Source organism: Populus trichocarpa, chromosome 15 (genome assembly GCF_000002775.5).
Source record: "Populus trichocarpa isolate Nisqually-1 chromosome 15, P.trichocarpa_v4.1, whole genome shotgun sequence".
Lineage (NCBI taxonomy): Eukaryota > Viridiplantae > Streptophyta > Magnoliopsida > Malpighiales > Salicaceae > Populus > Populus trichocarpa.
In genome coordinates this window covers 2134768-2162742 of record NC_037299.2, presented here as the reverse complement: position 1 = coordinate 2162742, position 27975 = coordinate 2134768, and the positions used below count along the sequence as shown (strand labels likewise).

At 34.6% G+C, this 27975-nt stretch overlaps 4 protein-coding genes and 1 non-coding gene across 6 annotated transcripts; all 5 read right to left on the bottom strand.

Moving 5' to 3' along the window:
* Positions 1-1057: 1057 nt before the first annotated feature.
* Positions 1058-2721, bottom strand: LOC112324369 (spore wall protein 2-like). Its single transcript, XM_024586795.1, has 2 exons — positions 2662-2721; positions 1058-1453 (listed from the first exon to the last, which is right to left on the bottom strand). Exons 1-2 carry the CDS (start codon positions 2719-2721, stop codon positions 1058-1060), a joined length of 456 nt encoding a protein of 151 aa, XP_024442563.1.
* A 138-nt stretch (positions 2722-2859) lies between these two features.
* On the bottom strand, positions 2860-8582 carry LOC18105627 (dolichyl-diphosphooligosaccharide--protein glycosyltransferase subunit STT3B). Its single transcript, XM_024586566.2, has 6 exons — positions 7362-8582; positions 6309-6845; positions 5094-5548; positions 4534-4656; positions 3515-3574; positions 2860-3317 (listed from the first exon to the last, which is right to left on the bottom strand). Exons 1-6 carry the CDS (start codon positions 8271-8273, stop codon positions 3188-3190), a joined length of 2217 nt encoding a protein of 738 aa, XP_024442334.1. The 5' UTR covers positions 8274-8582; the 3' UTR covers positions 2860-3187.
* A 3644-nt stretch (positions 8583-12226) lies between these two features.
* On the bottom strand, positions 12227-16848 carry LOC7454042 (succinate--CoA ligase [ADP-forming] subunit alpha-2, mitochondrial). The gene is made up of 7 exons (XM_024586179.2): positions 16540-16848; positions 16224-16433; positions 15754-15924; positions 15301-15424; positions 14520-14581; positions 13534-13615; positions 12227-12596 (listed from the first exon to the last, which is right to left on the bottom strand). Exons 1-7 carry the CDS (start codon positions 16777-16779, stop codon positions 12457-12459), a joined length of 1029 nt encoding a protein of 342 aa, XP_024441947.1. The 5' UTR covers positions 16780-16848; the 3' UTR covers positions 12227-12456.
* Positions 14003-14134, bottom strand: LOC112324401 (small nucleolar RNA snoR111). Its single transcript, XR_002978258.1, has one exon. It is a non-coding gene; the product is annotated as a small nucleolar RNA snoR111 (small nucleolar RNA).
* A 3984-nt stretch (positions 16849-20832) lies between the features above and the next one.
* LOC18105630 (plastid division protein CDP1, chloroplastic-like) lies at positions 20833-27975 on the bottom strand. 2 transcript variants are annotated; one of them, XM_052447362.1, is made up of 12 exons: positions 27454-27975; positions 26503-26616; positions 26257-26394; positions 25875-25979; positions 25661-25783; positions 24970-25338; positions 24788-24883; positions 24489-24608; positions 23201-23266; positions 22330-23115; positions 21539-21729; positions 20833-21311 (listed from the first exon to the last, which is right to left on the bottom strand). In XM_052447362.1, exons 1-12 carry the CDS (start codon positions 27733-27735, stop codon positions 21227-21229), a joined length of 2475 nt encoding a protein of 824 aa, XP_052303322.1. In that variant the 5' UTR covers positions 27736-27975; the 3' UTR covers positions 20833-21226. The 2 variants fall into 2 exon arrangements, with proteins under 2 accessions (XP_052303322.1, XP_052303323.1); XM_052447363.1 differs by lacking the exon at positions 27454-27975 and having other exon boundaries at positions 26480-26619.

Genomic DNA, 27975 nt, shown 5'->3' with positions numbered 1-27975 from the left:
TGATTCTTGTTTTTCTAAATTAGAGAGAATGGTGAGGCATAATGCAGGTTTTGAAATTTACAGGTAACTTTTCTTCCTTCTGTTATGCTTTTAAAGAGAAAAATAGATGTTGGCCAACGGATATAAAACAAATAAAAAAAACGTTGGCCAACAGAGAAAGCATACTTTCATTTACTTTTTTCTTTTCTACAAAAAATTAAATATAGAAATATCACTTCAAAATAAAAATAGTTATTTTAGCTATTTATATGGTTGACCGGTTTAAAGTATAATTTTTTTATTTTGTAAATTTTTTTAACTGCTGCGTGTTGGAGATGCTCTAACAACTTAGGCGAAGTGGTTTTTGGCAAAATTACTACCACAAGAAAAAAAAACAAACGAACCACTTCTCTTATCTATTCCATGCTTCAGGTTTTCCTGCTTAGTTCTTCGAAACAGCTCTCAGTGAGTAAATTTAAATTCTGCACATACAAAACCCACCTCAATTATTACCATAAACAAGATTCTTAGCACCATCATCACAAAACCAAAAACAGAAAGACAAAAGTACATACACCCCAGACGAAGCTTGAGGCCTATCAACATTTGCAGCATCAAGAAACTTGAGGTCATCCCAAACCTCTGTGTAAGACGGTGAGTGGTGCTCGCCTTTCACGCTAGCATAGTAACTGCTAACATCCTCACATCCATATGAAGAAGAAGAAGAAGAAGAATATAGATAATCTTGAGCAAGTGCAACAAAATTGAGGCAACAGAACAAGTAAATGGAGATGACTCTAGAAGCCCACCTCCATAATAAATTACCCCAGCAGTAGTAGTGATGTTGTTGCAGCTAGGGGTGTTCAAAAAAACCGACCAACCGATTAAACCGAAAAAACCGAGAAAAAATTAACCGAAAAAACAGAACCGATAAAAAAAACCGAATAAACCGATTAAAAAATAAAAAAAACCACCCGGTTCGGTTCGGTTCCGGTTTTAAAAAGCTTAAACCAATTGAACCGGACCAAACCGGACCAGTTTAAAACAAGGTATAAAAGCATCCATCCCTAACCCTAAATCAATTTACTCCTTTCCAGCGGCAGCCGCCACCCCCCCTCACCTCTCCCTTTCCAGCCTTCCCTTCCCTTGCCCTTGCCCTTCCCCTTTCCCCCTTCTCCATTCTCAGCCGCCCCACCCCCTTCCCCTTCCCCTTCCCAGCCTTCTCCTTCCCCTTTTTCCCTTCACCCTTCTCAGCCGCCCCACCCCCTTCCCCTTCCCCCTTCCCAGCCTTCTCCTTCCTCTTTTCCCCTTCACCCTTCTCAGCCGCCCCACCCCCTTCCCCTTCCCCTTCCCCCTTCCCAGCCTTCTCCTTCCTCTTTTCCCCTTCACCCTTCTCAGCCGCCCCACCCTCTTCCCCTTCCCTTTCCCCCTTCCCAGCCGCCCCACCTTCTTCCCTTTCCCCTTCCCCTCCCCCCTCCCCCACCCCCAAAAGCAGATCGTAAGCCCAAAGGTTATCCAAAAGCAGTATTTTGCTTCAATGGTTATCCAAGCTCTCCCTGCAGATCGTAACCCAGAGGCAAGGAGGGCTTCTAGGAGTTATTTTATTGTGTCAAAATTGTGTAGTTTGATTATTAATATACAAATATTTCTTAACATCATCTGAAAGGGGAAAGAGAAGAGAGTGAACAATGGTTATCACTGTTACCATAGAACAATCCGGTTTTCCTGGTTTTTTTGGCTAAAAAACTAACCCGAACCGAACAAAACCGGTTTGGTTTGAACCGGTTCTCGGTTCGGTCCGGGTTGTATTAATAAAGAATATCATTTTCCGGTTTGGTTGTATTTTTGGGTTAAAATCAGACCGAACCGGACCGTGAACACCCCTAGTTGCAGCTTTGTTGGATATGGTCAAGTTTGAGCTTTTGATGTTGAAGACACGTGTTTGGGTGTGAAAGAGGTGGAGTTGGGTGGGAGCTTCCATCTCCTGTTAGCTACTATAAGATGGGCGCATCAAGCAGTAACCAGGAGCCCTTTACAACTGCATGCCTGCACTTTGTTCACGTACGATGGAAACAGGATAAAAATACCCTTGAGTAAATTATTCTTCAGTCCCTATTTTTTAAATCATATGAAAATTTAGTACTTTTTTAAAGAGTTAAATGTTAGTCCCTTTACTGATAGTTTTCCTATCAAGATATCTTAGTTTTTCTCCGAAAGACTGTCAAATGGCACGTCTGAGATTAGGAAAAAAAACAACATATGGTTTAAGAAAACAACTGTCAAGGAGAGTCAAGGGACAAAGTTACTGGTTTTCAACATTTAGAGACTAACTTGTAAATGCATTAAAAAACTAGGGACTAATAGAGAATTTACTCAGAAATCGTTGCTTGTTATGTGCCCGATTGTCTGGGTTTTTTCTGATGCCAGTTTTGGTGTTCTAATGACCAAACAATATTAACTATCGTGAAAAAATAAAAGGCAAATTACACCAAAACTATGCATTAAAAAGGGAATATGTAAACCTGGAGGGTAATTTAGATTGTGATGAAATTAGACAATAATTAAGAGACGGTAAAAATTTCTTCAGCCATGTCAAAGCAGCCCAGGTTAGATTCGCAGTGTCCTTCAAAATCCATCGAGAAAGAAACAACCTGAGATTGTAAAGGAAACAAAATCCAGAACCTGAATCCATTGCACAGTTCTGGAATCTGAACCCTGGTCCAGGCAATAGATCAACTCCATAGATACAACTCTAAATCAGCATTGTCTACAAGCAAGGAAGCTTTACCACAATCACAATGCCTTTGACAAAATTCAGAACATACAACTACTTCACTTGCTGATTATGTTTTTGGCCCCATGGCTTGCCGTGCATAATAATTGAAGTGATAAAATCTTTCTTCCAATTAAGATCTATAAATTGCTCAAAAAAGTCAGCAAGTTACATTTGATACTAACTAGTCGAGGATCTAAGATGGCTTATCTGTCTGCAATATAACATGACAAATAGTTCAAAATGGATGACGTGAAGGGCTGTTCCAGAGACCAAAATTCAGGTTCAGAAAATTTAAAAAGCCTTGAATACTACAAGCTCAACCTCTTACTAGTACTCTACCTCTATGGCCAACTCTCTCTCTCTCCCTCCCTCTCAAGACTCGATTGCAGTCCAACTACCAATTTCCTTCTCGCCTACATGGAATGAGAGATTTCACCACCTATTATTTGGTGGCTTGACCTTGTAGATGCGAACAATCCAATTAGATGTCGTGAATGCCTCTTCCAAGTGTTCAAGTTTAATGTCCTTATTTCCAATTTCAACCCCCCTTGCTCGATCATACCTACCACAACAGAGAGCAATTACAAAAGGTAACAAAAATGAAGCGTGCTAAAGCCCCCAGTATGGTCAATTTCAAAAGGATGCGAGTCCATGCGGAGTAATCACCAGGTAGTACCTTCCAGAAATACTCATTGCCACCCAACAAGTGCAAATGCTAAACAACTTGCGAAAGAAAAGACAAGAAATGTTTTAACTTACCCTGGAGGTTTCCCATATTCTGTTACCAGCTCTCCAAATCGATAGTAGGATAGCTTGTACCTATTCACCAACAATCAATAAACAATATATAACTTCTCTTAACTACAAAAATTGCACCACACTGGGTAACACATGATTAATATATGATCTTCAATTCATTGAAGTTATACTTTCTCAATGTTGGAATGCCAAAAATTTCCTCGAGGAAAATTATTGTTCTTTAGTTCACAATAATGTCAAAGGTCAAAATATCAGATCAACTATAACAAAGACCCTTGCTTAAGGGAATCAGGCCTGTAAAAAAACTGGGAAATTTCCTTGATAAAGTAGTGCAATAAAATAATCAAGAAAGGCATAGGAATAGCCAAAGACATTGGAAATGACTAAGGCATGCAATTTTTTAGGAAAAGGAAAACTTACGTGACTTTGAAAAAAGAAAGATTCAAAACCAAAATATTGGCAAGTAATTTTTATTAAATATTACAGAATCCAAGCTAACAGAGAAAGCAAAAGTGCAGAACAAATAAGTATAGGAAGCAATAAGAGAAAAAAAAGTACACCACGCACACATCTTTTATTAGAAGGCATGTTCTCACACAGAAAAGAAAGGCTGTTTTGGCACTACTATTGAGATTTGTTGGCCTGACAGCCCATATGTAACTATAGCATTTGCAAGAGAAAGTTATCTAGATAAACTTATATGATTGTAAATCTTTAAGATTTTGGTGTGGGTACGCGACGCTCAAATCAGATTCTTTGTCCTATCTTAAATGATGGATGCAATGCCCTCAAACAGATGAAAGGAACCCTCAAACTCCTCACTCTACAAGATATCTGACAATTTTTGCAGTCTCTCTAGGCAGAACTTCCAAAGAACCATGTTTCAGGTTATATTATGAAAAATAAAAAATAAATAAATAACAAATACTAAAGATAAAACAAGATCGATTGTGGAGTTCACATCGTTCTCATCTTGCAATTTTCTTTAAGATGAAAATGACTAAGATGCGTAAACTTACATGAGACAGTTCAACATCTTGGGAGCTGCACCTTTGTCAACACGATATTCCCCATTGACAAGATAGTCAGGTTCCTTAATTACTGGGAATACTCCACCTCCAATTCTCACCATCCACAAAAACCTAGTGCAAATGAATAGCTTTATTAGACACACGAAAATTACATTACCCACAAACATTAAGAAGATTGGTGCTATCAAAGAGAAGCTCATAAGCCATGAATGAGAAAAGCTAAGGAGGACCATATTTGAAAGCTTCTGCGATTGTCCAACAAAAGAAATGTTACATATAGTCTACGGTTTCAAAGGGGAAACAAATGAATTTAGGATGGCATAAAACCACTTCTCCAGTCTTCAACAACTGAATGGCATCAACATCTGAATTTAAGATTACATTAAACCACTCCAGCACTCCCTGACTGGGCAGGTAATGTCAGTGGCATATGCTAAACTATTCAAATTCAAATTATTTAGAAGAAAGCAAACTATAGACTGTTAACTGATTTGGGATCTTATAAAATGCAGATCACGTTCAATTAAAAACATAAACTAGAGCCTTACTTGTTGATATCATCAGAAGAATACCCTGTAACACCACCAAAGACAACTAGTACATAATCCACATCAAGTGATCTCATTATCTCATATGCCTCATCTTCATAAGATGACATTGCACGGCCAACAGTGGCAATGTGAGTATTGTTCCAGGTATTATTGTCAACAATAACTGTTCTGTTCCCCATGGCAGTGATCTGATACCCATAATCCCACCATGACATCACCTTAGCATCTGGAGGAGTATTCTGTCGAAGCCAATAGTATGCCTCACGGTAATCATCAAAGATGACCCTGTTACCATGGGCACCCCTTGCAGCCAAGACAATTGAGGGAGATGAGTAGGCCTCTGAGGTCACCCAGGTACAATGTATAGCATACCTACTGAGCAAGTAAAATGCACCGAAAAGCAATGCAATAGCACCATTTCTTTGAAAAGGCTGAGACTGATCAGGCAAAGCCTGCTTGCACATCAAATACAACTTGCATTATTTTATGGCAACAACCAGAATAAAGCAAAGGGAAAACTTGCTCCAATGCAATAGCACTTGATAGGAGTATTATTCAAAAGTTGTAATAGTACAGATGTACTGGAAGGAGCGATGACCAGACACCAAATAATAGCAGCATTACTGAAATTAGAGATTCATAATTTATTCAATGTTGTAAAGCAGCTCAACAAAAACTACTTTCTTACCTATTCTATGTAAAGGAGTAGACAAGAACATTGAAATTATTAAATAAATACAACTCCAAACTCTTAAATATACAGTAATTAATATCATCAAAACTACAAAGAGATAAGAACAGCAATGTGAGCCAATAGTTTCCTTAGAAAACATCATTAACAAAAAAATCTTTCATACTAAATGGATGAGTTGTCTTAAGATCAGTAGCAGGTCTTGGCATGAGTAAAACACATCCTTTTCAGACTCTTAAAGCAGAGTTTAGCATGGCTGAATAATAATGAAAGGTGTGCCAAAACCAAATTTAAACATTATCCCACAAGTGAAGCAGCATAGAAATGTTACTTAGATCAGCTGGTTTTCTAAAATATTTAACAAGCTTATTGGAACCTTGATTTTGTTCACCATCTTAAGGACAGTTGACACAAACCAAGAGAATAGAGAGATTCATTTCAGCCACAAGACTACCAGTTGTCTTCATAAATAGTCAAAAGAATAGAGACGACACAGTCCAAATCAAGTGTAAAGAACTCACCTTAGAAGAACCCTTCCCACCGCTTGTTCCTTTAGTAGAACCAGTTTGGGAAACCTTGCTCTTAGTCCTTAACAGTGTAGTCAAATTCTTTATTGTGGCAGAAACAGCAATGGCACTAATGAGGCATACCGCAGGCGTAGCAACAAGAATTAACCGCACCATGACACCAGCAAAATACATGCTTGTAAGACCATACATAACTATGAATATTGTGGCATCTGACAGCCGCTTGAAGCAGAAATACAGACCAGCAGGGAAAAGGAAAAGCAGGATATGGAAATCAAACATGAAAGATGACCAAGCTGTTGGCTGATGCTCAGAAACAGATGCAATGATGGGAATGTGATCCTTGGCATATGTTGGATCCAACAGAGAGTAAAATCTGCCAGTCCACGGTGAAATATACCCAGATGCTGTGCCAACTCCGAGAGCAATAGCGCCTACACCTACTGCACATGTCACAGTGATCCTCAAAAAGGCTTCAAACTTCTTTTTGTCACCTAGCAGGTGCTTAACCCAACCTAAGAAGTAAAACACCTGTACAAACAGTTCAGGGTCAGTGCATATCCAAAGAAAATAAGCATTTTCTACTCTGACTAAAATAGTTATAACTTGTAATGGTAGTATAAACTATCTTAATATCATTCGCAGTTATAGGCATGTAAGAATATATATGAAGACTCAACAAGTATCGAACTTTAGCAGTTTTTGTGAGTATTTGGCAAAATCAAGTGAATGGACCTGGTAGAGAGACTAAAGCAACATAAATAACATGTTTAAAATGTGATGATTTCAAAACAAACAACATATTCAAATTTCAAAAGTTTAAACACTCGTGCAAAACGTCATTTTTTAACTTAAGAAAGACAGCAGCGGTATCAATTAAAGGACTGTCAATTCGTAATACTGCATTTAAGTAAAACTTCTGTTACTTAGCCTCAAACTTGTCCATAAGAAACCAAACATAAGACAAGCAATTCAAGCAAACTACACAATTCAATTTCAAATCCATTACAGCAAGTAATAAGTAAAAGAAGAGATTAAACATCAAACCTGCATCAAGAAGAACACACCCATAGCTGCCATGTGCTCCCCAGATTGCACATGTTGAAACCCAACAAACCGAATCTGCATAGCAAGCAACATTCCCAACACATACATGGAATTATAGGCAACATACAACCTCATCGAATACCTCCCAGTAATCAACAACACCAACACATAAAGTGGAACCAAATTAATAATAAAAACATAACCTCCCCAAGCCGAAACCATATAAAAATACCCAAAAGCCGACGCCACTCCCCACGCTAAAGACCCCGTATTCACTGCCTTGACAAACAAATAAAAAGTCAACAACAATGCGAAAATCGCAACCCCCTCATTATCATAAGACCCTGCAACAGATCGCGATATATAACCAGGACAAATCGCAATCAATACAGCAGCAACCAACCCAGCACCAGTATCCCATATCTCTTTACCGAAAAAATACGCAACAAGTGTAGTATTCGACGCGAAAAATGGTGCCGTTAACACACAAACTTCACGAATATGAACAGCGAAACGTAAGAATCGGAGACCCCAGTACATAATGGCTGCAGTAACCATTAATCCAGGATAAAGGGTTCCTCCAATGATACGTCCAAGAGGGTACCAACTCTCGGAATCGAACCAATTCCAAAATTCATAAAAACCTTTTTGAGTTAAGAAGAGGGTAGTTCGATAATTAAAATATGGATCAAATTCATGGATCATTGACTCATAACGTAAGACACTAAACAAACGAGTAATGAAAGCTAAAATATAGACCAAACAGAGGATTGAGACACGGATCAGAAGCTCTTGTTGTTTGGTTTTGAGTTTGAATGATTTGAGTGAAAGAGTTGACATCAGATCTGATTTCACAGACACTGATGATGACGATGATTTGTTCGTTATGGGTTCTGTTTTGGTGACTTCCATAGTTTGGTCTTTTTGAGAGAAATTGAAGTGTGTTTTTGCGACTTTTATGGTTTTAGCATTTTTAAGGTTTCATGTTGATGGAGAAAGAAGACAGAGTGGAGCTTGAGCTTTGGGGTTTCAAGGAGATGTGATATCAGATATGGACTCGTGGAGGGGTTTTTTTCTTTTTTTGGGTTAAAGCCCTAATCCCTAGAGAGAGTGATTAAAGCGGAGGTTAATTATGGTTTTAAGAGGATTAGAGATGGTATGGATGACATGTCAGTTTGTGATAGGATATACTTTGATCAATCACAAGAGGAGAGAGATCAAGATTCAAGACTAGTCTTGAGTTGGGAATTTGGCAATTGGCATCTTATTTGCTAGAAATTGGATTAGGATTAAAAAAGAAAAATAAATAAATTATTAAAGGGTTAGTGAGTGGATGGCCTTGCATAGAAAAAGCCCATGACTAGCTTTTCCTAGTTGAGATGGAAAGGAAAATGTAAAATTATACCTTAGTCCCTATATTTATGAAGAACAAACAAACTAGTCCTATTGGTTTTGAAGACTATATAGTAATCCCTTAACTCATATTTTAGTTTATTAAACATATCCTTCCTTCAATTGTTATTGAAACCCAAAATAATAAGACACTTTTATTTGAAAAATAAAATTTTATTTTTACATGTAATTCTTGGTATTTTTATAGGATTAATAACTTAATATGTCCTTATATAATAAAATAATTCTTTAATCTATCATCATATAATAAGAAAATTATCACCCTAATTTCAAAATTTGTTTTTGCAATGAGTATGTAATAAAGGACTGGAGCCTATAATATATGCAAATTCATAGTTTTTAAATTTTATCATATGTGTGCTTGTAAAACTGATGCAAGGAACTAATAAATTTTCAGATTAGCCTTTTCATTGTAAATTTTCAAAAGAAATTAATTTAGTTAAACGTTTGTTCTTTGAAAAACAACCATTTTTGCTTGAAGAAACACTCCTGAGCTCATGACCAAGTGTTGGAGCAGGACCAGCCCGGTTAATTACTGAGAGAATTCTTTGGGTAAGACAAGCTGGATAAATGAAATAATCAGTTCTGAAAAGTATAATTTAATTGATCAGATTTTGAATTTGCTTTCTAAAACTTATTAATTTAAATGTTACAAATCTCAGGGTTATTAAAGATTTACATGGTCGATAACTTTAAAGCTTTAAAAAATTAATCGAAATGTGCATAAACTAACTCGGATATCTACGGTAAAAAAAAAAAAAAAGTAAATGAGACAATCTTCTTAAAATTAAGGTGGCATTAGATTTATTGATGATTGTCCCAAAGGCATTATGGAAATAAAACCATGATAAAAGGCTGAAGTGTACAACAAGCTCGGAATTGGAGATTGAAGAAAATTAACTCAGTCTTCATTGTTGGATTCTTGACATAAAAACATCTTGAATAATTTGATCTAAAAAGTGATGATCCATGCTAGGGCCATGAATCTTAACATGTCTGGATTTTCTTAAAAATATCCTGTTTTCTTCTAAATTACTTATTCTGGATTTAGTTATAGATTCTAGTTGCATGAATACAAGAAGAGCTGAACATAAAATGATCGATACCAGACAGTGAGCTGAATTCGACAAACAATGGATTGATGATCTCGGATTAGATTTTGAAGTACTCGATGAACTTGGAAAGTACTATTTTAAGGTTTTTATTATTCTCTCGGAGAGAACGTGAAAGCAACCAAGAAAAGAAAAGAAAAACCCTATCTGAACATAAAGATTTACTAAATTGATTATTCATGTTATGTTATATGTTATGTTACAGAGGAATTAAATTTTTTTTAATATACAAAACAAATATTCAGGTATTGCTATTATTTTTCTAGTAAAAATTATATGGAAATTGAACCGATATGACCTAATCAACTTGATAGGTCCAAATACAATCCAGACAACCGGTAAGAACATATAAAAATTCAAAACATCTTTTTTAAAAAATAATATTGAAACAACAATATATTAGATCAATCTGAGTTAACTTATCAAGTTTACGACCCTAATCATGAGACCATGATAACCCAATATAAAGCAAATCAAAACAAATTATGAAACTCAATTTTTTATCAACCCAATATTGAAGAATGGAATTGAAAAAAAAAATTAATAGAAAAATAACAAAAAAAATTAACACGAGTTAACCTGTTAAACTCGTGACCAAGAGTTATAAGATTGGGATAACCTCATTAAAAATAAACAAAAAAAATGACCTGAATCAAATCATATTAATCTGCCAAACTCATAATCAACGTCATGAGATTGTGATAACTCTATAAAAAGTAAATAAAAACAAATTATGAGGTCGAAATTTCAATAAATCATTGTTAAATGTTGAAAATGAAAAACAAAATCTAAAAACATAACACAATAAAACAACATAAGTCTACTTGAGTTAACCCACAAAACATGTGACCAGAGTCATAAGATCATGATAACCTCATATAAAACAAGTCAATCATGAAGCCTAATTAATAATCAATTCAATATTAAAGGATAAAATTAAAAAAAATACCAATTAAAAATTAAACAAAAAAACCTTGAGTCAACTGAATTAACATGTCAGACTCGTAACTCGAGTGATAATATCAGACTCGTAACAAGATAACATCATAACTTTGTAAAAAATCATAAGCAATTTTTTTTAATATATTACACTGCATTAAATATTTCCCAACGGCAATAATCGTGATTTTTATTTCGAGGGTTTTTGGGAATTAACTAGCTTAGTTGTCTGCTATCCGTCATGTCAATTTCGCATGAGCTTCTTTCGCATCAAATTCATGCATTAGTAATTGGAAACATTAATAGAGCAATGATTTTTATTTGTCAAGGTAGTATTAAATGAGTTTCTTAATAAGTTCTAAATCAATCATTCTAATTGAGATTTTGGAGGAAATTGAAAGAGTTTTTGCTATTTACAAAGATAAAAAAAAAAAAAAACAAGAATGTAACACTGAAAAGACCTATTAAATAGTAGAAATAGTATGAGAAACCTCAACTCTCCAAAATCTCTCAAGAATTATGATTGATTACTATGTGGATGGATTAATTCTAGTATAAATAGCATGTGTTCTGAGGAGAAGGAAGTAGTAGCAGGAAATGGAAAGGCATAGGTTTCACAACCATCCTTGTACATTATAATGTAAGTATATGTTAAATTTGCAGTAAGTACTTACCTAATCAAAAAATGATAACTATGCAAATAACATGTAAAAAGCTAGAAAGAAAGTAATGATGGTATAGGGTGCATGAAGGCTTGGCTCCACAGCTAATGATAGATGAGCAAGTTTATATGAAAACAAGATTCCTAGTAATTTACACAAGAAGGATAAGGTTTATGTGAATGAAAGAATGATTGTATGATTTACAACTCCTTCCGTCTTTCTACCCTACCAAATTATTCTAAAAAAACACCTAAACAATATTTTTATCTTGCAAACAATATTTCAAGATAAAAAGTTATTTTAAAGCTCAAGTCAAGAACACAATTTTTTATTTTATTTTTTAAATTGCAAATTTTCGAATCTAACAAGAATTGGGTACAAGATTTGTATAGATGAGCTTGGAATAATAACATTTTTAGCAACAGTAAGAATATGATCTTAATAAAAAAAAAATCCTAATCCAAAAACCTAAATTAAAATTAGAAAAAAATATTGATGATGTAAATCAAAACAGATAGGGTGGTACATTGTTGGTTAAATCTGGGTCTAAATCTCTATGCTAGCCTTTGCAAGCAAAAGGATGCAGCACCTCTAGACAACCCAACTCGACCAATCTTGACCGGATTAGTCGAGATTCGATAAATTTCTAGATACTGGAATTTAGACAAAAAAAAATAAAAAATAGCCAGGTCAACCAATAATAGGCAAAACTTTTGCAGATTTCTATGGGAGAGGGAAATGAATAAAAAACAGAGCACATCAACTTCAATTATAGAAGTAATAACATACAATTATATTTATTAAAGGGAGGAACAAAAATCTTCCTTTATTCATTATAAACCTGCGTGGGTTTGGCTGAGAGAAAGGAAACTATCAAGATTTTTCTTTTTTTGGTTGCACCTGATTATCAAGAATTTAATTAGAGCATTTACTTCTTTAAAAGTAGACAGCAAACTTAACTTGTCCAAATTAATTTGCGAGACCCCTCTGCTTAAAAACATCAAGCATTGCAACACCAATTTTTGCAGGGGACTCTACAACAGTAACTCCAGCTTCCCTTAGGGTCTTGATTTTGTCTTGGGCAGTCCCTTTTCCACCTGAGACAATAGCTGCACAAAAAGAGACCAAACATGAAGATGTTTTAACACCTTAAAGACGTTTCAGGGATTCCTATACCAAATTGCAACCGCTCTCAAGGACTGTTAAATTCTACAGCAACACGACCACATATAGTGAGGGTAATCAATACAAGGACACACAGGTTCAAAACAAGTAGAAAAGCAATCTAGAAATATTCTCCAGCTACTAAACCTTAGCAGCATACAGCCAGGAAGCAGTGATTTCAGAAGCACAATGTTGAGCTCATGCACCATACTGGAAATTTAACTCGTTCAAAATACAATAGTAATAATCAAGAGGTGTTTGAGCTGGACTTCGCGCTCACAAGTCATGTAGGGCAGTCCCAGAAACTTGAAAACTTACAGCGAATAATCGCCTTGGGTTCTAGGGTTGATGTGGATGACATTGGGGATACATTTTCTCCCAGAAGGTATGGGGACAAAAACATGCTTGACTAGTAGATTCAAGGCTGATTTCAGACCACCTTCACCGAAACAAAGGCTTGATACTATAAAGATAATTAACATGCAGAGTATTTCTGAGTTACTTGAAAGTCATCTGTGCAAGCACCCTCCACCCCAAAGCCAAAATCCTGATTTCCTTCTATCGATATATAGTTGCCAGGGCCACTTTTCATTCACCCCACACTCAATTTGTAAGTGTTCATGCAAATAATCTGTATTTCTAATATGATTCCACACACAATTAAACACTTAACATTCCACTCAGCACTCATCCACCCTCCAGCAAAATTTCTTTCATTTAAAATTTACATGGTCCTTCCATCCCCAGCAAGATGAGCCATTTATCTTGGATATTTTAGGCAGCCCTGCTCCTACTTCAATCTATATGAATGTGCATATCCACATGCATGCACACACAAAAAAGCATAAAATTATATAAAGTGCACAACCCAAAACAATATACCTCCAGCATGTCCCATACGACGGCCTGGTGGTGCAGTAAGTCCAGCAATGAAGGCCACAACAGGCTTCTCAGTTCCACTTTCCTGTTAGAATGGATTCATTTGATCACATATAAACAGACAACAAAGAAATGCTCCAGCAATGAGAGCAATAATGCAGCAAGAATCTCATGAGAAACAAGAGACAAAGAAATAACATCTTAATACCCTACAATTTTTAATCAAACGCTGACTTATCCAATATCCTCAATAGATTTTTTTTCGGATAATGAAGCAAACCCCCCATGAGGTTTTGTGAAATTAGAGCTGCCAAAAACTTCAAAGATTCAACACAAGCACATTTGAACAGAAACTGAATTGTTAACTATTATAACCTTGATTTAAAGATTACTTACACAAATCACTAGCATTCTCTAAAACAAATTATCAACAACCCAATTGAATTAAAAAATACAAATGAAATCAAACTAAAAAGAAACAAGCGACAATCAAATCATCAAACAAAGAATGAGGACTGAAACAATATCTCGGCCATTAGATTTGTTCTACCTCGGTTCTTTCAAAACGAAACAACACTAAGAGATTTGTCTCTCCTCCCCCTTAACAGAACTGAGGTTTTGCTGTAGTAATAAAAAAGAAAACATTTCTTTAAATAAGAACGGCAGCCATTAAATTACAGACCAGAAGACTCAAGTCTAAGCACCCATAAGAATCTGAGTTTAGAGCATCCACTAAAAGTGCATAAATGACAATAGACATAATCAGAATAGTAAATCTGAAAGCTTATTTATATATTAAATTTAAGTCAGCCACATAGAAGAACTCATTGCATTTCATGCCCCCATTAGATCCCATATTCCCACCAATACTTAAAAAAAATATACAACCCATAATTTACCGGGATTTACTGTAAAACAATTATGAAATTGACTATATATACAAAATTTTGAGTTCAAACCGAATCCACTGACAGATGGGCAGCCATTACCTTTATTAATGCAGCAGCATCCTCTTCTGCAGTTCCACCTATCTCCCCTATAAGAATGATACCTGAAATGCATAATGCAATTATAGTTCACGTGTGTATCCTGTTTGTCCAATATCTACTGCAATTCTTCCTGAAACATCTATTGATATCAACAGAAATAAAGGAAAAACAGAGCAATACAATGAAGAAAATAAAAAGAAGTGAAGAAAATATTTATTAACCACCCCCATCCAAAAAAAAGTCCAGATTAAGTAAAATGAAAGGTGGTTTTGGAGAAACTCATTTATCAATGATGAGATAACTCAATCTTCTAAGAAAACGAAAGGCAAAATACAGCTACCACATAATTTTATCCTAATACTGTATGTAAGAATTTGAAGCCACAAACAGACTGACAACATGGACAATTCCAAGTATCCATGTAGTGCATCAGCAAGGTTAACCAACGACTAAATTGTTACACATCCAGACCATGTGCTTCAGGTCTCTCTTCACACAAACAGCTCCTAGAGACATGGGTAATGAGAAAAAGCTTCACAGAAACAGGGGAGATAGAGAAAATGCATACTGAGATGAATGTATGTATCTTCAGCTCTGAAAGAACTAATTCTAAACCATCAATAGTAAAGCATACCCAATGACAAAGTTGATATGAACATTGAACATACATGAGTTTGTGTATGTTTCTTTATGTGTGAAAATTCCTAGCAACAAATTCTGCGACATTCTTTTTTAACAAATAATTAAAACAAGCAGGCAAATATTTCTGAGAGCAATTTACCTTCTGTTTGAGGATCAACAAGAAACTTCTCTATGCAATCAACAAAGTTTGTTCCATTGAATGGATCTCCTCCTATACCAACACAAGTGGATTGTCCAAGGCCAACAGCAGTTGTTTGGAAAACCTGAAAAGTAAATAAAAAAAATATTGTACCAATAGGGCTGAAAACAAATAAATTAAGATGTAAAAAAAAAAAAACAAAAAAAACAAAAAAAACCCTCCTGCTAAAGTCACAAAACACTCAATGATATCAATTAAAGCATGAAGCAGATGGACATATAAAACTCTACTTTTCCTTGCATATTCAAGGAAGCAATTTGTGTATTTCAAAGCTTACCTGGGGAACACAGAGAGAGAGACCTTTTTTAACAGTAAAATTAGGCCTTGCTCTTCAAACAATCAATTCAATAGCATCTTATCAACACATTATCAGCAGATCAAATCAGGCCTTACCGCTTCATAGGTCAAAGTTCCGGATCGAGAAACTATTCCAATACGACCAGGTTTATGGATGTAGGCAGGCATTATACCTATTTTACATTCTCCCGGTTTAATAATTCCAGGACAGTTTGGCCCAATCAACCGAGTTTTAGTTTGCCTGTTCAGAGCAGCCTTCACACGTACCTGAAATTAATAAACATCATCTCAAAATCACTTTCAGAAGAACAAAGAAAAAACAAAGCAAACATAATAACCGAGCCAGCCAGTAATCAACTACATATCGATCGGAACTCCAACCACAAGGCAGTATATTTACCAAAATTTAATTCATCAGGAAACCACTAATAAACCAACAATACCAAAATATCAAATTTCCAAATGACAAATAATATCATACCACTGAACATAATGCAATTTCACTTCCAAATTCAATCAATTTTAAAAATAGACAACATTTAAAAAAAAAGAATAATAAATTTTACCATATCATGTTGAGGGATTCCTTCAGTAATGCACACAACAAGATTCAACTCAGCTTCCATTGCCTCCATAATCGCTGCGGCAGCAAATGGCGGGGGAACATAGATAACCGAAGCATTAGCCTTCGTTTCAGCCTTTGCTTCCGCCACTGTGTTGAAAACTGGAAGCCCTAAGTGCTCCGTCCCTCCCTTCTTCGGCGTCACACCTCCTACCTACTTCAGCGAACAATCAAACAAACCGCACTTTAAGAATCACACCCTAACAAATTTTGAATTTTTTAGGAAACATAAAAATTAACAAAAATAAAATTTGTTATACCATTTTAGTGCCGTATTCGATAGCTTGTTCGGTGTGGAAAGTGCCGTTTTTGCCAGTGATGCCTTGGCAAATCACTCGAGTGTTTTTGTCGACGAAAACCGCCGGAGGTGGTGGTGGAGCCGCTGCATAATGGCGAGTCTGAGCCGCCGAGGTCGGCGAGAGGTTGAGGAGAGAATTGATGGAGGAAGGCTTGCGTGATGCGATCGAGCCGAGTAGTTTTGCGACGGCTTGACGAGCCATCTAGTTACTTTTTCCTTGAAGAAAGAAAGTTGGTTTTGCTGTAGAAAGAAAGTTGGAAAGCAAATAAGAAAAGTTGGTTCCGCTTCTCTTATTTTATTGTTTTTAGAATTATTTTATTTCTCTGTTAAAAAAATAATCATGTAATTAATAATTAATTTCATATATATAAAAAAAAATTTATAATTTTAATATGCTAATATTTAAAAAATATATTATTTTAATATATTTTAAATTAAAAAATTAAAACATACTCTAAATGGTGTGGGGAATCACTGTCCCCCCACACATTTCACCGTGGATTACAACAATAATCCAAGTGATTCTTCTAATGTTTTTTTTTTTTTTACTTTCCCTTTTTTTTCGGGTTTTTTTTTCTTTTTTTTTTCAACTTTCTTATTTTATTTTTTATTTATTTATTTTTTTCCAAAATTATTTTTGTTGATTTTACCTTTTAAATATTGACCTGGTTAAAATTTTTGCTTTTTAATTTTTTTTCTTTAAAATACCGTGGATTACTGTGATGTTTTTCACTTAGTTTTTCTATTTTATTTTTTTATTTTTCAAAATTATATTTGTCGATTTTTTTTAATATTGAGCTGATTGAGAATTTGGTTTTGTATTTTTTTTTCTTTAAAACATTGTTGATTGCTACAGTGTTTCTCCGCATGGTTTTTTTTCTCCAAAATTATCTTTTTTTTATTTTATTTTTTAATATTGAGCTGGTTAAAAATTACAGTTACAATATGTGAGGAAAGCACTGTAATGTTTTTTGAAAATTATTGTTCATTGCTACAGTGTTTTTTCCCACATGGTTTTTTTTATAATTTTTTTCAAATTATCCTTTTTAATTTTATTTTTTTAATACTAAGTTGTTTGTGAATTACAATTACAAGTCATTACAAATAAGGTTAAATCATGTGGGGAAGCACTGTAGCTTTCATCACAAAACACTGTGAATTGCTACAGTGTTTCCAACATGATTTGTTTTTCCTTTTTTTGGTGTTTTTTTTTTTTTCTAAAATTATCTTTGTTGAATTTTTTTTTTAATATTGAGCTGATTAAGAATTTAGCTTTATAATTTTTTTCTTTAAAACACTGTGAATTGTTGCAGTATTTTTCCGTGTGATTTTTTAATGATTTTTTCCAAAATTATCTTTGTCGATTTTTTTTTTTAATATTGAGTTGGTTAAGAATTATAATTACAATAAAACTAAATCATATAAGGAAAGCGTTGTAGTTTTTCTCACAAAACACTGTGGATTGCTACAATATTTCTCTAAATGGTTTTTTATTTTATTTTATTGGGAAAAACGTTATAGTTTCCCTCACAAAACATTGTCAATTGCTACAACGTTTTTTCTCATGGGTTTTTTTCCTTCCAAAATTATCTTCGTTAGTTTTTTTTTAATATTAAGTTGGTAGATAATTTAGCTTTATAATTTTATTTTTTTTATTAACTGAAAAGCTAAATCACGTGGTGAAAGCACTGTATCTTTCCTCACAAAACACTGTAAATTACTACAAATCATTTTGTTCAGTCTCTAAGTTTTGGATCACCAATACAACTTTTTTTTTCGTCATGAAATATTTGCTCCATCATACCTTTAATTTCTATTACTTATCTAGCGCTGGTTCACAATTATAACACTATCAAATACATTTGTTTTATAAGCCCGCGGCAGCACGCGGGCATGTCATCTCGTATTTTTATAAAACACGTAAAATCCAAACTACTTCAAAAATACCCTTATCGTTAAACCACACACACAAGAAATAATTGTCTAGGATTTTATTCCATTTTAATAGTTAGTGCATGGTTAATTTAATGCAAATACGAGGTGTTTTTAGAGAGATTTTAATTGTTTAATTTTAACCCTTTTTTTTTCTTGCAAGCTAACATGAGATAGAATTCCTTGTTCTGTGTGTTTACATGAAAATATTTTGATATTTTGCAAGAATTTTTATATTCTTGCAAGCTTACATGGTTTGAATAGTAATGATGAGGACAAGGTTTTTTTTTTTTTTTGGTATAATATGGTTGATACGCCCAATAACTAAACTATGGCAAAAAATCACATTTTATTCATTATTAACGTTAACATGTTTATAAAATTAAGGAAAAAATGCATAATTTTTTATTGTTTATGATCTCTGAATGAACCGTGTCTCCAAATTATTTGTAGAACCCTAAATTTTGGCTTACTTAAACAAACTGAATGTCTCAGCTTTGTTAGGTGAGGTAATATCCATCAATAGGAAAACATGTTCTAGCAAACTTTACTTGGATTCTAATAGGGAAAGCAAAATTACTAACCATTTGCCACCTATGCTACCTTGAAGATTTAGAGCTGTTTGAGAGTGTAGTTGTGGTTGTTTTTTAAAGTGTTTTTCGTATTTAAATGCATCAAAATAATATATATATTTTTTTAAAAAAATTATTTTTTAGATCAGCGTAACGAAACGATTCAAAACACAAAAATAAATTAAATTTTAGTAAAAACAAATTAAATTTTTTAGGAACGCGGTTTGCACCGCGTTCCCAAATGAAGTCTTAGTTTGCAGCTTTATATAATTAAACAATTCACAATATTACTGGAAAGAAATATTTGACTATATAAGAGTTAAGAACTTGAAGTTTTCATAGATTTAAGATGTAAATGCAAATTATGTTGCTGGTTTTATAGACCATACAACCTATGGATAATTTTTTTTTCCCTCGCTTTTTCTACTTTCTCACACCAAATTTGCTTTAGCATTTTATATTACAAAATCCTCTTGACAAAAGAAGATAGAATAACTACACTTTTATCATGAAGAAGAAGCTTTCTTTCGCCATGACTATCAATTTTATCTTTTTGTTGGTTTTTTTTTTTCATGAGTCCTGAAATTAATAATTATATAAGTCTTCAATGATCCTAAAATTTATAAAACTCGAACCGGTGATTTCTAAAAAATAAATCTAGAACATGACTAGTTGTAGCAGCTTTTTAGTTAAAGAGCTCTTCCAGCTCAACTTTCTCAACATGTCAAAATGCTTTCAACCCTTTAAAATCCCTAAATTACCCTTTTCAAATGCCAGTTTAATCTTGCATATAAATCTTCTACCTAGTAAGTAAAATTAAAAATCTTAATTGCAAATGAAGCACATTTTAGACAAGTAATTTAATTATAATGAAAACCAACACCAAGCAACAAGTTATAATCAAATATACAACATGGGTATTAATATTAGGTTTTTTAAAATAAACGGTTTAACTAATTATTTCATTAGAAAAACAATGGTAAAATAATAATTGAGTCCAAATATAATTAGTGAAACGCTTCCTTTTATTTAAAAAATCTTTTCTAAAGGCATTATCCCTAAAATCATACTATTGAAATAGTGCAACCCACCGATGAAACTCGTTATTGATTTTGGAGAAAAAGAAGGAATTTTTCAATCAGATTGCCATTATTCTCTATACTAACAGTTGTGTCTTTATGCCCTGATCAATCAGTACAGGGATTTCTAGGCTCCATGCATAAGCAGTTAATTATATATCTAGTATTATTTACAAAATTAAAGCTATTAAAAAACATAGATTGTGCTAAAGAAAGTAATTAGACTACACAAATAGAAACCAGCCGGCTGCTTTGGAGAGGATTTGACTGTGTGAAAATAATTGTTTTTTAAAATATTTTTTTTCTTATAAATATAACAAGATAATATATTTTATTTTTAAAAATATTTTTAATATCAACACATTAAAAACACTTCAAAAACATACAAAAAAAAATATAATTTTAAACAAAAATAATTAATTTTTTTTTAGAAACACCAACTTTAAAGGTGTTTCTGATTGCGGATGGCCTAAGATTTTGAAAATTTTTGATTTTTTTTAACTTTAAATTTTGAATTTTTTATTTTTAGATTGATGTGAAAAATAAATTTAAAAAAAATAAAAAAAAATTTAATACATTCCAAATAAAAAACACATTGAAAAAAGAACCTTCAAACATGCACCTAATTTTCTGCATGCTTACAGCATTAATGCAGCTAAATATTGCAAGAAATTCCATTCCAAACTTCTGCCATTTCTTGAGATCACCATCTCCCATTACATCATATAATCAGATCACAATCTAATTCCTGATCAAACATTGCAAATCTGCGACAGTAAAATTTTGAAAGTAATTTCTCAAGGAGGTTATGGATACCGCCGGAGCTCTACTATGTTGGAAAAATGGAACTATGTAAAAAAATTAATTTAATTTCCTATCAAAGCATGCGGTACAACTATTCCACTCCCAATGCTGTATGTCGCACTCTATTGAAAATGTTATTGCCACCCTATTCATTTACAATTTTGCAGACATCCTCCACGAGTTAAAGGTAGATGATGGAGAAAATAGGTTAGGACACTGGTAAATTATTGTCAACTCACGCTTTCCACAACCTGACTAGATATCAAGATGATGTTTGAATATCACTTTCGCAGAACCTCCATGAACCATCATCTTGCCTTTTTAGAACATAAAGGGTTTTATAGGTGCTGCAATACATCAGAGACACATGTATAAAACAGAAATTATCAGAACAATACGCTTCTGGATTCAGGTTTTTACATGCTCTTCACTATTTTTTTTTTTTTTGTTGTTATTTTTTTATGAGAAAGTCAATTCATCGAAGTTGTGATTCATAAGTACTTCACAGCTGATGTGGGACAAGGTTCGATGAAACAAATAATATAGTAACAAGAAAAAATCTGGATATACTGACCTGTAATAGTTTGGGTTTTTCTGCTGAGATTCATCAACAAGCTCTGCTGCTTCCTCAAGGAGAACTTCAATTTCAGCAATCTCCAAGCCATATCCATCTGAGAAAATGTCAGCTCGCAGAATGGACAGTTGCAGCAAAACAAATCTCCAATAACAAGACTGTGCTTTCGCTGCTTCAGCTAAATCTTGCCACTGTAAATAAAAAATGCAACAAAGCAAGCAATCACAACACTTTAAATCTTTAGAAAGGAACAGAATTTGATAATTTGTATTTGTTGTTAAAATGTATTTCCATCCATTCACGCACCTAAAAATATACAGGGGCTGTAAAAATGTCATTTGAACTAAGAAAAGTTATTAGTGGCCTAATTCATTAAATCCAAATTAAATTTTCTCAAACTCATCAATAAACTGTTTTGCAAATGATATCCCCAGAATCCTAAAAAAAAAGAAATTATATCCAAGAACAATGACTAAATTTCAATAGTTTTCATTCTGCACTGGAATTAATGTTCAAACCAAATTTGAAATATGTGATTTGGACCACAAGAATGTAATAGAATATCCATATCACAATCCACCACAATAGTGTATAAGTGGACTAATTAGACTCCTATAGAACAAGTGAATTATATTTTCATGATTTAAATTGTCATTTATGATTGGGTAACTTACTGCAATCCGATGACCCAAAAAATTCATTGCATCTTCAAAGTCACTTGTTCAACTTTACAATATCATTAGATTGGCAGCTCAATGGTTGAATATCTTATCACAAAAAATATATTTTACCTGGGCAAGCATGGACTCGTCAAGGACTTCAGAGAGGCTGTGAACTTGGTACCAAGGACCCAGAGCTTCAGCTTTAATTGCCTGCCAATGATTAACAAGAGCTTCAGCTTCTTCCACAGGCATTTGCTTCCTAGATACAGTTTCCATAGAAGGTGATATACTAGCAGCAAGCCTTGAACTTTGCAATTTTTTAGTATCGAGCTGGTTTCCATACTGCATTTTAAGCATGGACAACAGCTTTCTCATTCTTCCAGTAATACCGCTTCCTCTAATATAAACAGGGTGAACATTGCGATCAAGAAAAGAATCTGTTTTCCAGGCAAGGGAACTTGTGCCAATACTAGTTCTATCAGACATCAGATTAGATGCAACTCTTATCCTTCTTAAACCCATGCCTGACATTTTAAAAGTAATAAACACAATGCACCCCAATACCGCAACAAAACTTATCTTTCTAACTACATCTGCATGTTGTAACCAACTTTCCCAAGTTCTTCTATTGTGAGCACCAATCTCTCTCTTCAATTGAACTGATGGCTCATTACTGTTGCTTCCACTGCCATTCTCGGTCAAGATCAATGAGCTTTGCAAATCAGTTGGAGACAACTGCTTTACAGCAGACCTGAAATGTTGGGAAGAGTTCATATATCGACGTGATTCCCCAGAATCCATTCGTTTCATAGCAATATCAGACAGTGGTCGATGGGACATAGTAGGAGTGGCTTGTGCAGGTACTCTACTTTTCTTGCTTCCAATAACTCTCTTTTCACCACCAAAAAAATTCACCTGTAGAAACGTACATTTGTAACAGAAGTTCCTGCTAATGCTAGAGATTATCATTCTTTTTATGGTTCATAGATATGATTCTCACCAAAGAAGGAGAGCAGTCTCTAGTATCCGAAAAGACAAGAAGCACAGAATCCTTCAGCCATGTTTCCTGGCAAAGTTCAGCAGGCATTCTGACATGAGAAAGTATCAACACTTAAGAATCGTCTAGTGCATGAACTTAATAAATCATGTCACTTGCCCTGAAACCATGAAGGGGAAAGACCACAAAGGGAATGAACATACAAGAGAAATGTCTTCAATAGTGGGATTTTCTATAATGAAGATAAACATAAAAAGGATAACATGGCCCACTAATAGGGACTTTAATATATCAACTTTGCTTGACACTGTACTCTCCCTGAATTTATTCATCAATACTCATTCTAGTTTGGAAACGACCGTTAGTGGAAGAAAAATCAAGCAGGATCTATTCAACAAGATTGTGTGGATATTGAAAGTGAGCTTGCACGTATCTAGTTCAATCATAGTGAAAGAAACTTTTACTAGAACAAGTAACTTCAAGATGAAACATTAGCAACTAAATTGTACAGCATCCAAAATAAAAGTATAGGCTACTGGAAGAGGCTCATTAACTCAGGAGCTAACATTAAGGTCCCTTCCTCACCCCATGTAACTTGTCCTCTAATACCCCCTCCCATGCATAAGTGCAACACGAACAGACTTAATTGGCCGCTAAGCAGCCAAAATAACAAAAAGACAACAGGCATATATTGTAGAGGCTGAAGCACAACCAAAGTGTGTCTAATATCATATAAGAACATCCAACCTAAAAGCTTCAACATTGTTACATGGAGAGGGGCACTACATGAGGATACAAGAAATCTCATACGTGCCCAATATCAGGTCATTGAGAAATTTCCTGAATGTAAACAACATGAATAAAATAAATTAGAAGATGGTGGTTATTTAAAAGAGCAGCATGTAGGGCAACAACAATAATAATAATAAAAAAAAAGCAGAACATAATAGGCAAGCTGTGATACCGTGTTAAAGCATATGCAATAGGTTGGAGGTGCTCAATATCCCATATAGAACAGGAAGGCCATTGTGAATGAGGGACTCAAAAGCCCTCTTCTCCGCTCTATCATTGAGCAACCAGAGCATGAGCAAATACAGATGGTAAAAAATACCATACCATCTTAACATCCAATAAATTGATTTGAAATAAGTAAGGCCCATAGCAGTAAAAATATGACGACGCCTAAGTCTATACTTCACTTGGAGCCTTCCTAACCGTGCTCTCCACTTGTTTTTTCAGATGCATGCATGTGGTGATGTTCAACTCACAAGGCCAGAATAAAAAGGCATACCAATGATGGTTTTACACCAGAGACATCTTTTATCTCCTTTCCTGGGACTAAATTCTGTGCAGCAGGATTTGAAATTGATTGTAGCTGCTGAAGCTTTTCAACTGCCTGGTCTTGATTGCCCTGAAAATCAAAGATGAAAAGTTCCCAAAGAGTTAAAAAAAGAAGTGCCAGAGAGAAAGGCATTGGACTGGGGATCAAAAAAGGAGTATGGATATAAATTGACCAGTAAAAACCAAGATATGCAATCCAAACATGCTAATGGAACTGTATCTGAGAAAAATGGGAGCTCAAAAATACACCTGTCCAAGCAGAAACAAGCAGAAAGCTTCTTCAAATTTTAGATCAATACTCTCCGATGCTATCAAACACTCACATATAGTTTTTGCTTTGTTGATCTAGCAAACAGCAGAAAAATCGAGATAAGCAAGACAGAACCCACAGCTGTTTGACCACAATAAATGGTGCAATTTAGTATTTATACCAATTCTGTTTGCTTGCTAGAAAAACCAAGAGCAATATGAGCTAAAAGCACCACGTAAAAACAATTGAAATCGATCACAACCCTTTGATTCTGTGACTCAAGTGATTTCTTATTCTTGCGAATGAGGACTAAATCATCCCAAGGAAGAAGATCAACTATTTCTGTAGCCATGAGTCTGTTAAGTGCTTGGCTCAGAAAACATGGCCAGTCTTGGACTCTGCATGATGTTTCCAAATCAAGGCCCTGCCTGAGCAATTCACGCAAGGCTGCAATTGCTCCTCGTCTCCGTTCTGCATTTTCAGGAGAGTGAGGCGTGCCTAATAATTCCAATGTGCAAGCAGGTGCAAGCTCCTCCAGGGATTCTTCTATCTAAAAACAAAATGCAACAAGTTTACATCAGACAGTGTATATGGAAACATACAGAACATGAGAAATGTGGGAAATAAAAATTGTGTCTGATGCACTTTGTAAAATTTCAAGCACCATCATGTGTTGATAACGTGTCCTTCTAAAACTTCTATTCACGTGTAAATATTTATTTGCTCTGCTTCATGAAGAATGAGAAAATTCAGATTGACTTAATTGCAAGCACAAGCAATAGGAGGTACCATATTAAGCAGAAATGATAAAAAAATCATCATATAGATCCTTAAATGGCAGGGGGGGGCAAGAGCAACTGAATCACAATTACCTGAGATAGTAATGCCATCTTGCCAAGTGAGATTTTACTCCTCAGAAGACACTGAGCACGAGCAAGAGCTTCAAATCCAAATGACACTTTGTTCCTCTCAAAACCAATCTTTGCAATTGCACACTTCAAGAAAAGTGCATGATAAGAAAAGGGGGCATAACAAGCCTGCTACTACAAAATTACTCTAATTTGACCCCCTCATTGATTTCCTTACCTCGGCCAATGCCATGGATAGAAGCACATCGTGAACATATGGCTTGGCATCTGGATGCTGGAGCGCTGCTTGGCCAATATCCAGCACCAACTTCTCTTCTCCAACCTGTATCAGAGAAATGAAGATCCCACAATGTTAGCTTAAGACCAAATCCTTCTGCTAGAAAATCTTCCACATTCAACCACTGCCAACAAAAAGACACCAATCGTTCAATAACAAGATTGTTCAAAGGATGATAACATGCAGCAGAAAATGATGAAGAGAAACAAGTGCAACTATTAGTGAATGGAAAGTGTATGAAAAATGGCAATAAGAACTACAAGCTCATGGAATCTGGAATAATTACTAGAAAGGATTTAAGTAAGACATTACTGACTCATACCTCTTGAAGTAAGCAAAGAGCACCAGGCAACCAAGCCAATGGAATACGTAGAGAGGATTTAGGAGGGATCTTGTCCCTCACATTCCCAGCATATTCTGGTTCAAAAAGAAGCTTATCCCTTACATCCATTAGAAGATCCTGGGATCAAAACAGCATAAGATAATACAAAATCCAAAATTGTCTTTCCATGTCATAACATTTTTTTGCAAGTCAGAAAAACTACAAGTTTCAATCTTGAGTCTCCACCTGCCGAGACATAACAGCATCCATGGTATAACCCTCTTCTACTTCAGCATTTTTCAATTGCATCACTGACCTAACAATCTCATCTTTCTCTGCTTTATCAGGAACACCAACAAGCTGCAAAATTATTCAACTGCAGAACGTGAATAACTAAAAAAAGAAACTAGGAACCAAATCAACTAGGTAAAAGCTGAAACAGGGCATTGAAGAAAATGCCCAAGGAGAAGAGGGAAACACACTCTAGACCCTAGAAATGGGGCTAAAAAAATCTATTATTGATATGCAAATGTAAAATTCTTGAATAAAAGTTAGAAAAATGGTGGGAAAAGCAGGAAAATTTATCAAGTCGGTAATTACACCGCATTCAATCAATATGGGTAGTAGCGAACATATGTTATTCTCTGTACTTATCAGCACAACAAGTATACAAGTATCTTGACTAAATATCCATCTAGCAAAGAGCAAGAACCTCCACTCCAAAACACACAAATAAACATCTAAAATGTCAGCTTTATAATTTACTCGAAAACTTAATTCTAAAACATCTCTTGTACCCATGTTCACAAGCATTGCTATACACCTTTTCTACTAAGAAAAAGAAGGCAGAAATACTTCAAAGACAAACATTATTTACACCACTAAGCAGACAGTGCAAACTTTCCTGCTTGATATATACACACCAAAACAACCGCTACAGAGAAAGACTGAAATCAACTAACTTAATACGCCGTCTTCTTTCTCATTTCTGTTATTTTCAAGATCTAAGAGCTCACTAAACCCAAAATTTAATACCGTGTCGTTCTCGGATTAACAAGTCAATAAATTGATTAATATAACTTCTGCTAATTTAATATTGGATTGTTATTAAGACCATGATTTCTCAGCTATTTTCAATATCTAGTGTATGAAATCTCTGCTATATATAAAGAGAGAGTGTTAGTGTGTTTATGTAACCTGATAACAAGTGACGGGGATTTCAACAGTGGCGGTGGATGTGGCCTTCGTCGTAGCGGCGACATTGTGAACGATGCGAGTATCAGTAGTGGCATTGAAAATCAACTTGTTGCTAGATTCAAAATCAGGCTTCCTCAAAACCCTAGAAACAGAAATTGTTTTTCTAACAAAACCTAAACAAAGAAGAGAGCAATCACTTTTCTGGTTAAAATGACAATAACAGCAACGACACGAAGAAGATGAAAGAATGGTCGGCGTCAGATTCAAATTCGACACTGCCATTTTTCTTTTTTTTTTGTTAAATCATGAAAAAAGGCTTCTACATTGGAGATGATGATAAAAATGCTTGAATTGTGAGGGTTTTTTTAGTTATTTACTTATTTATTGAAGGGGTGGAGAGATTATGGACTTAGATTTTTGTCAATTTCAAAAATGAAAAATAATTTGCTCGATAAAAATTAGAGAGAGATTTGTTTTTCTTTCTTTAAGGGGGTGATCTAGAGAACCGTTGATTTTGTTAAA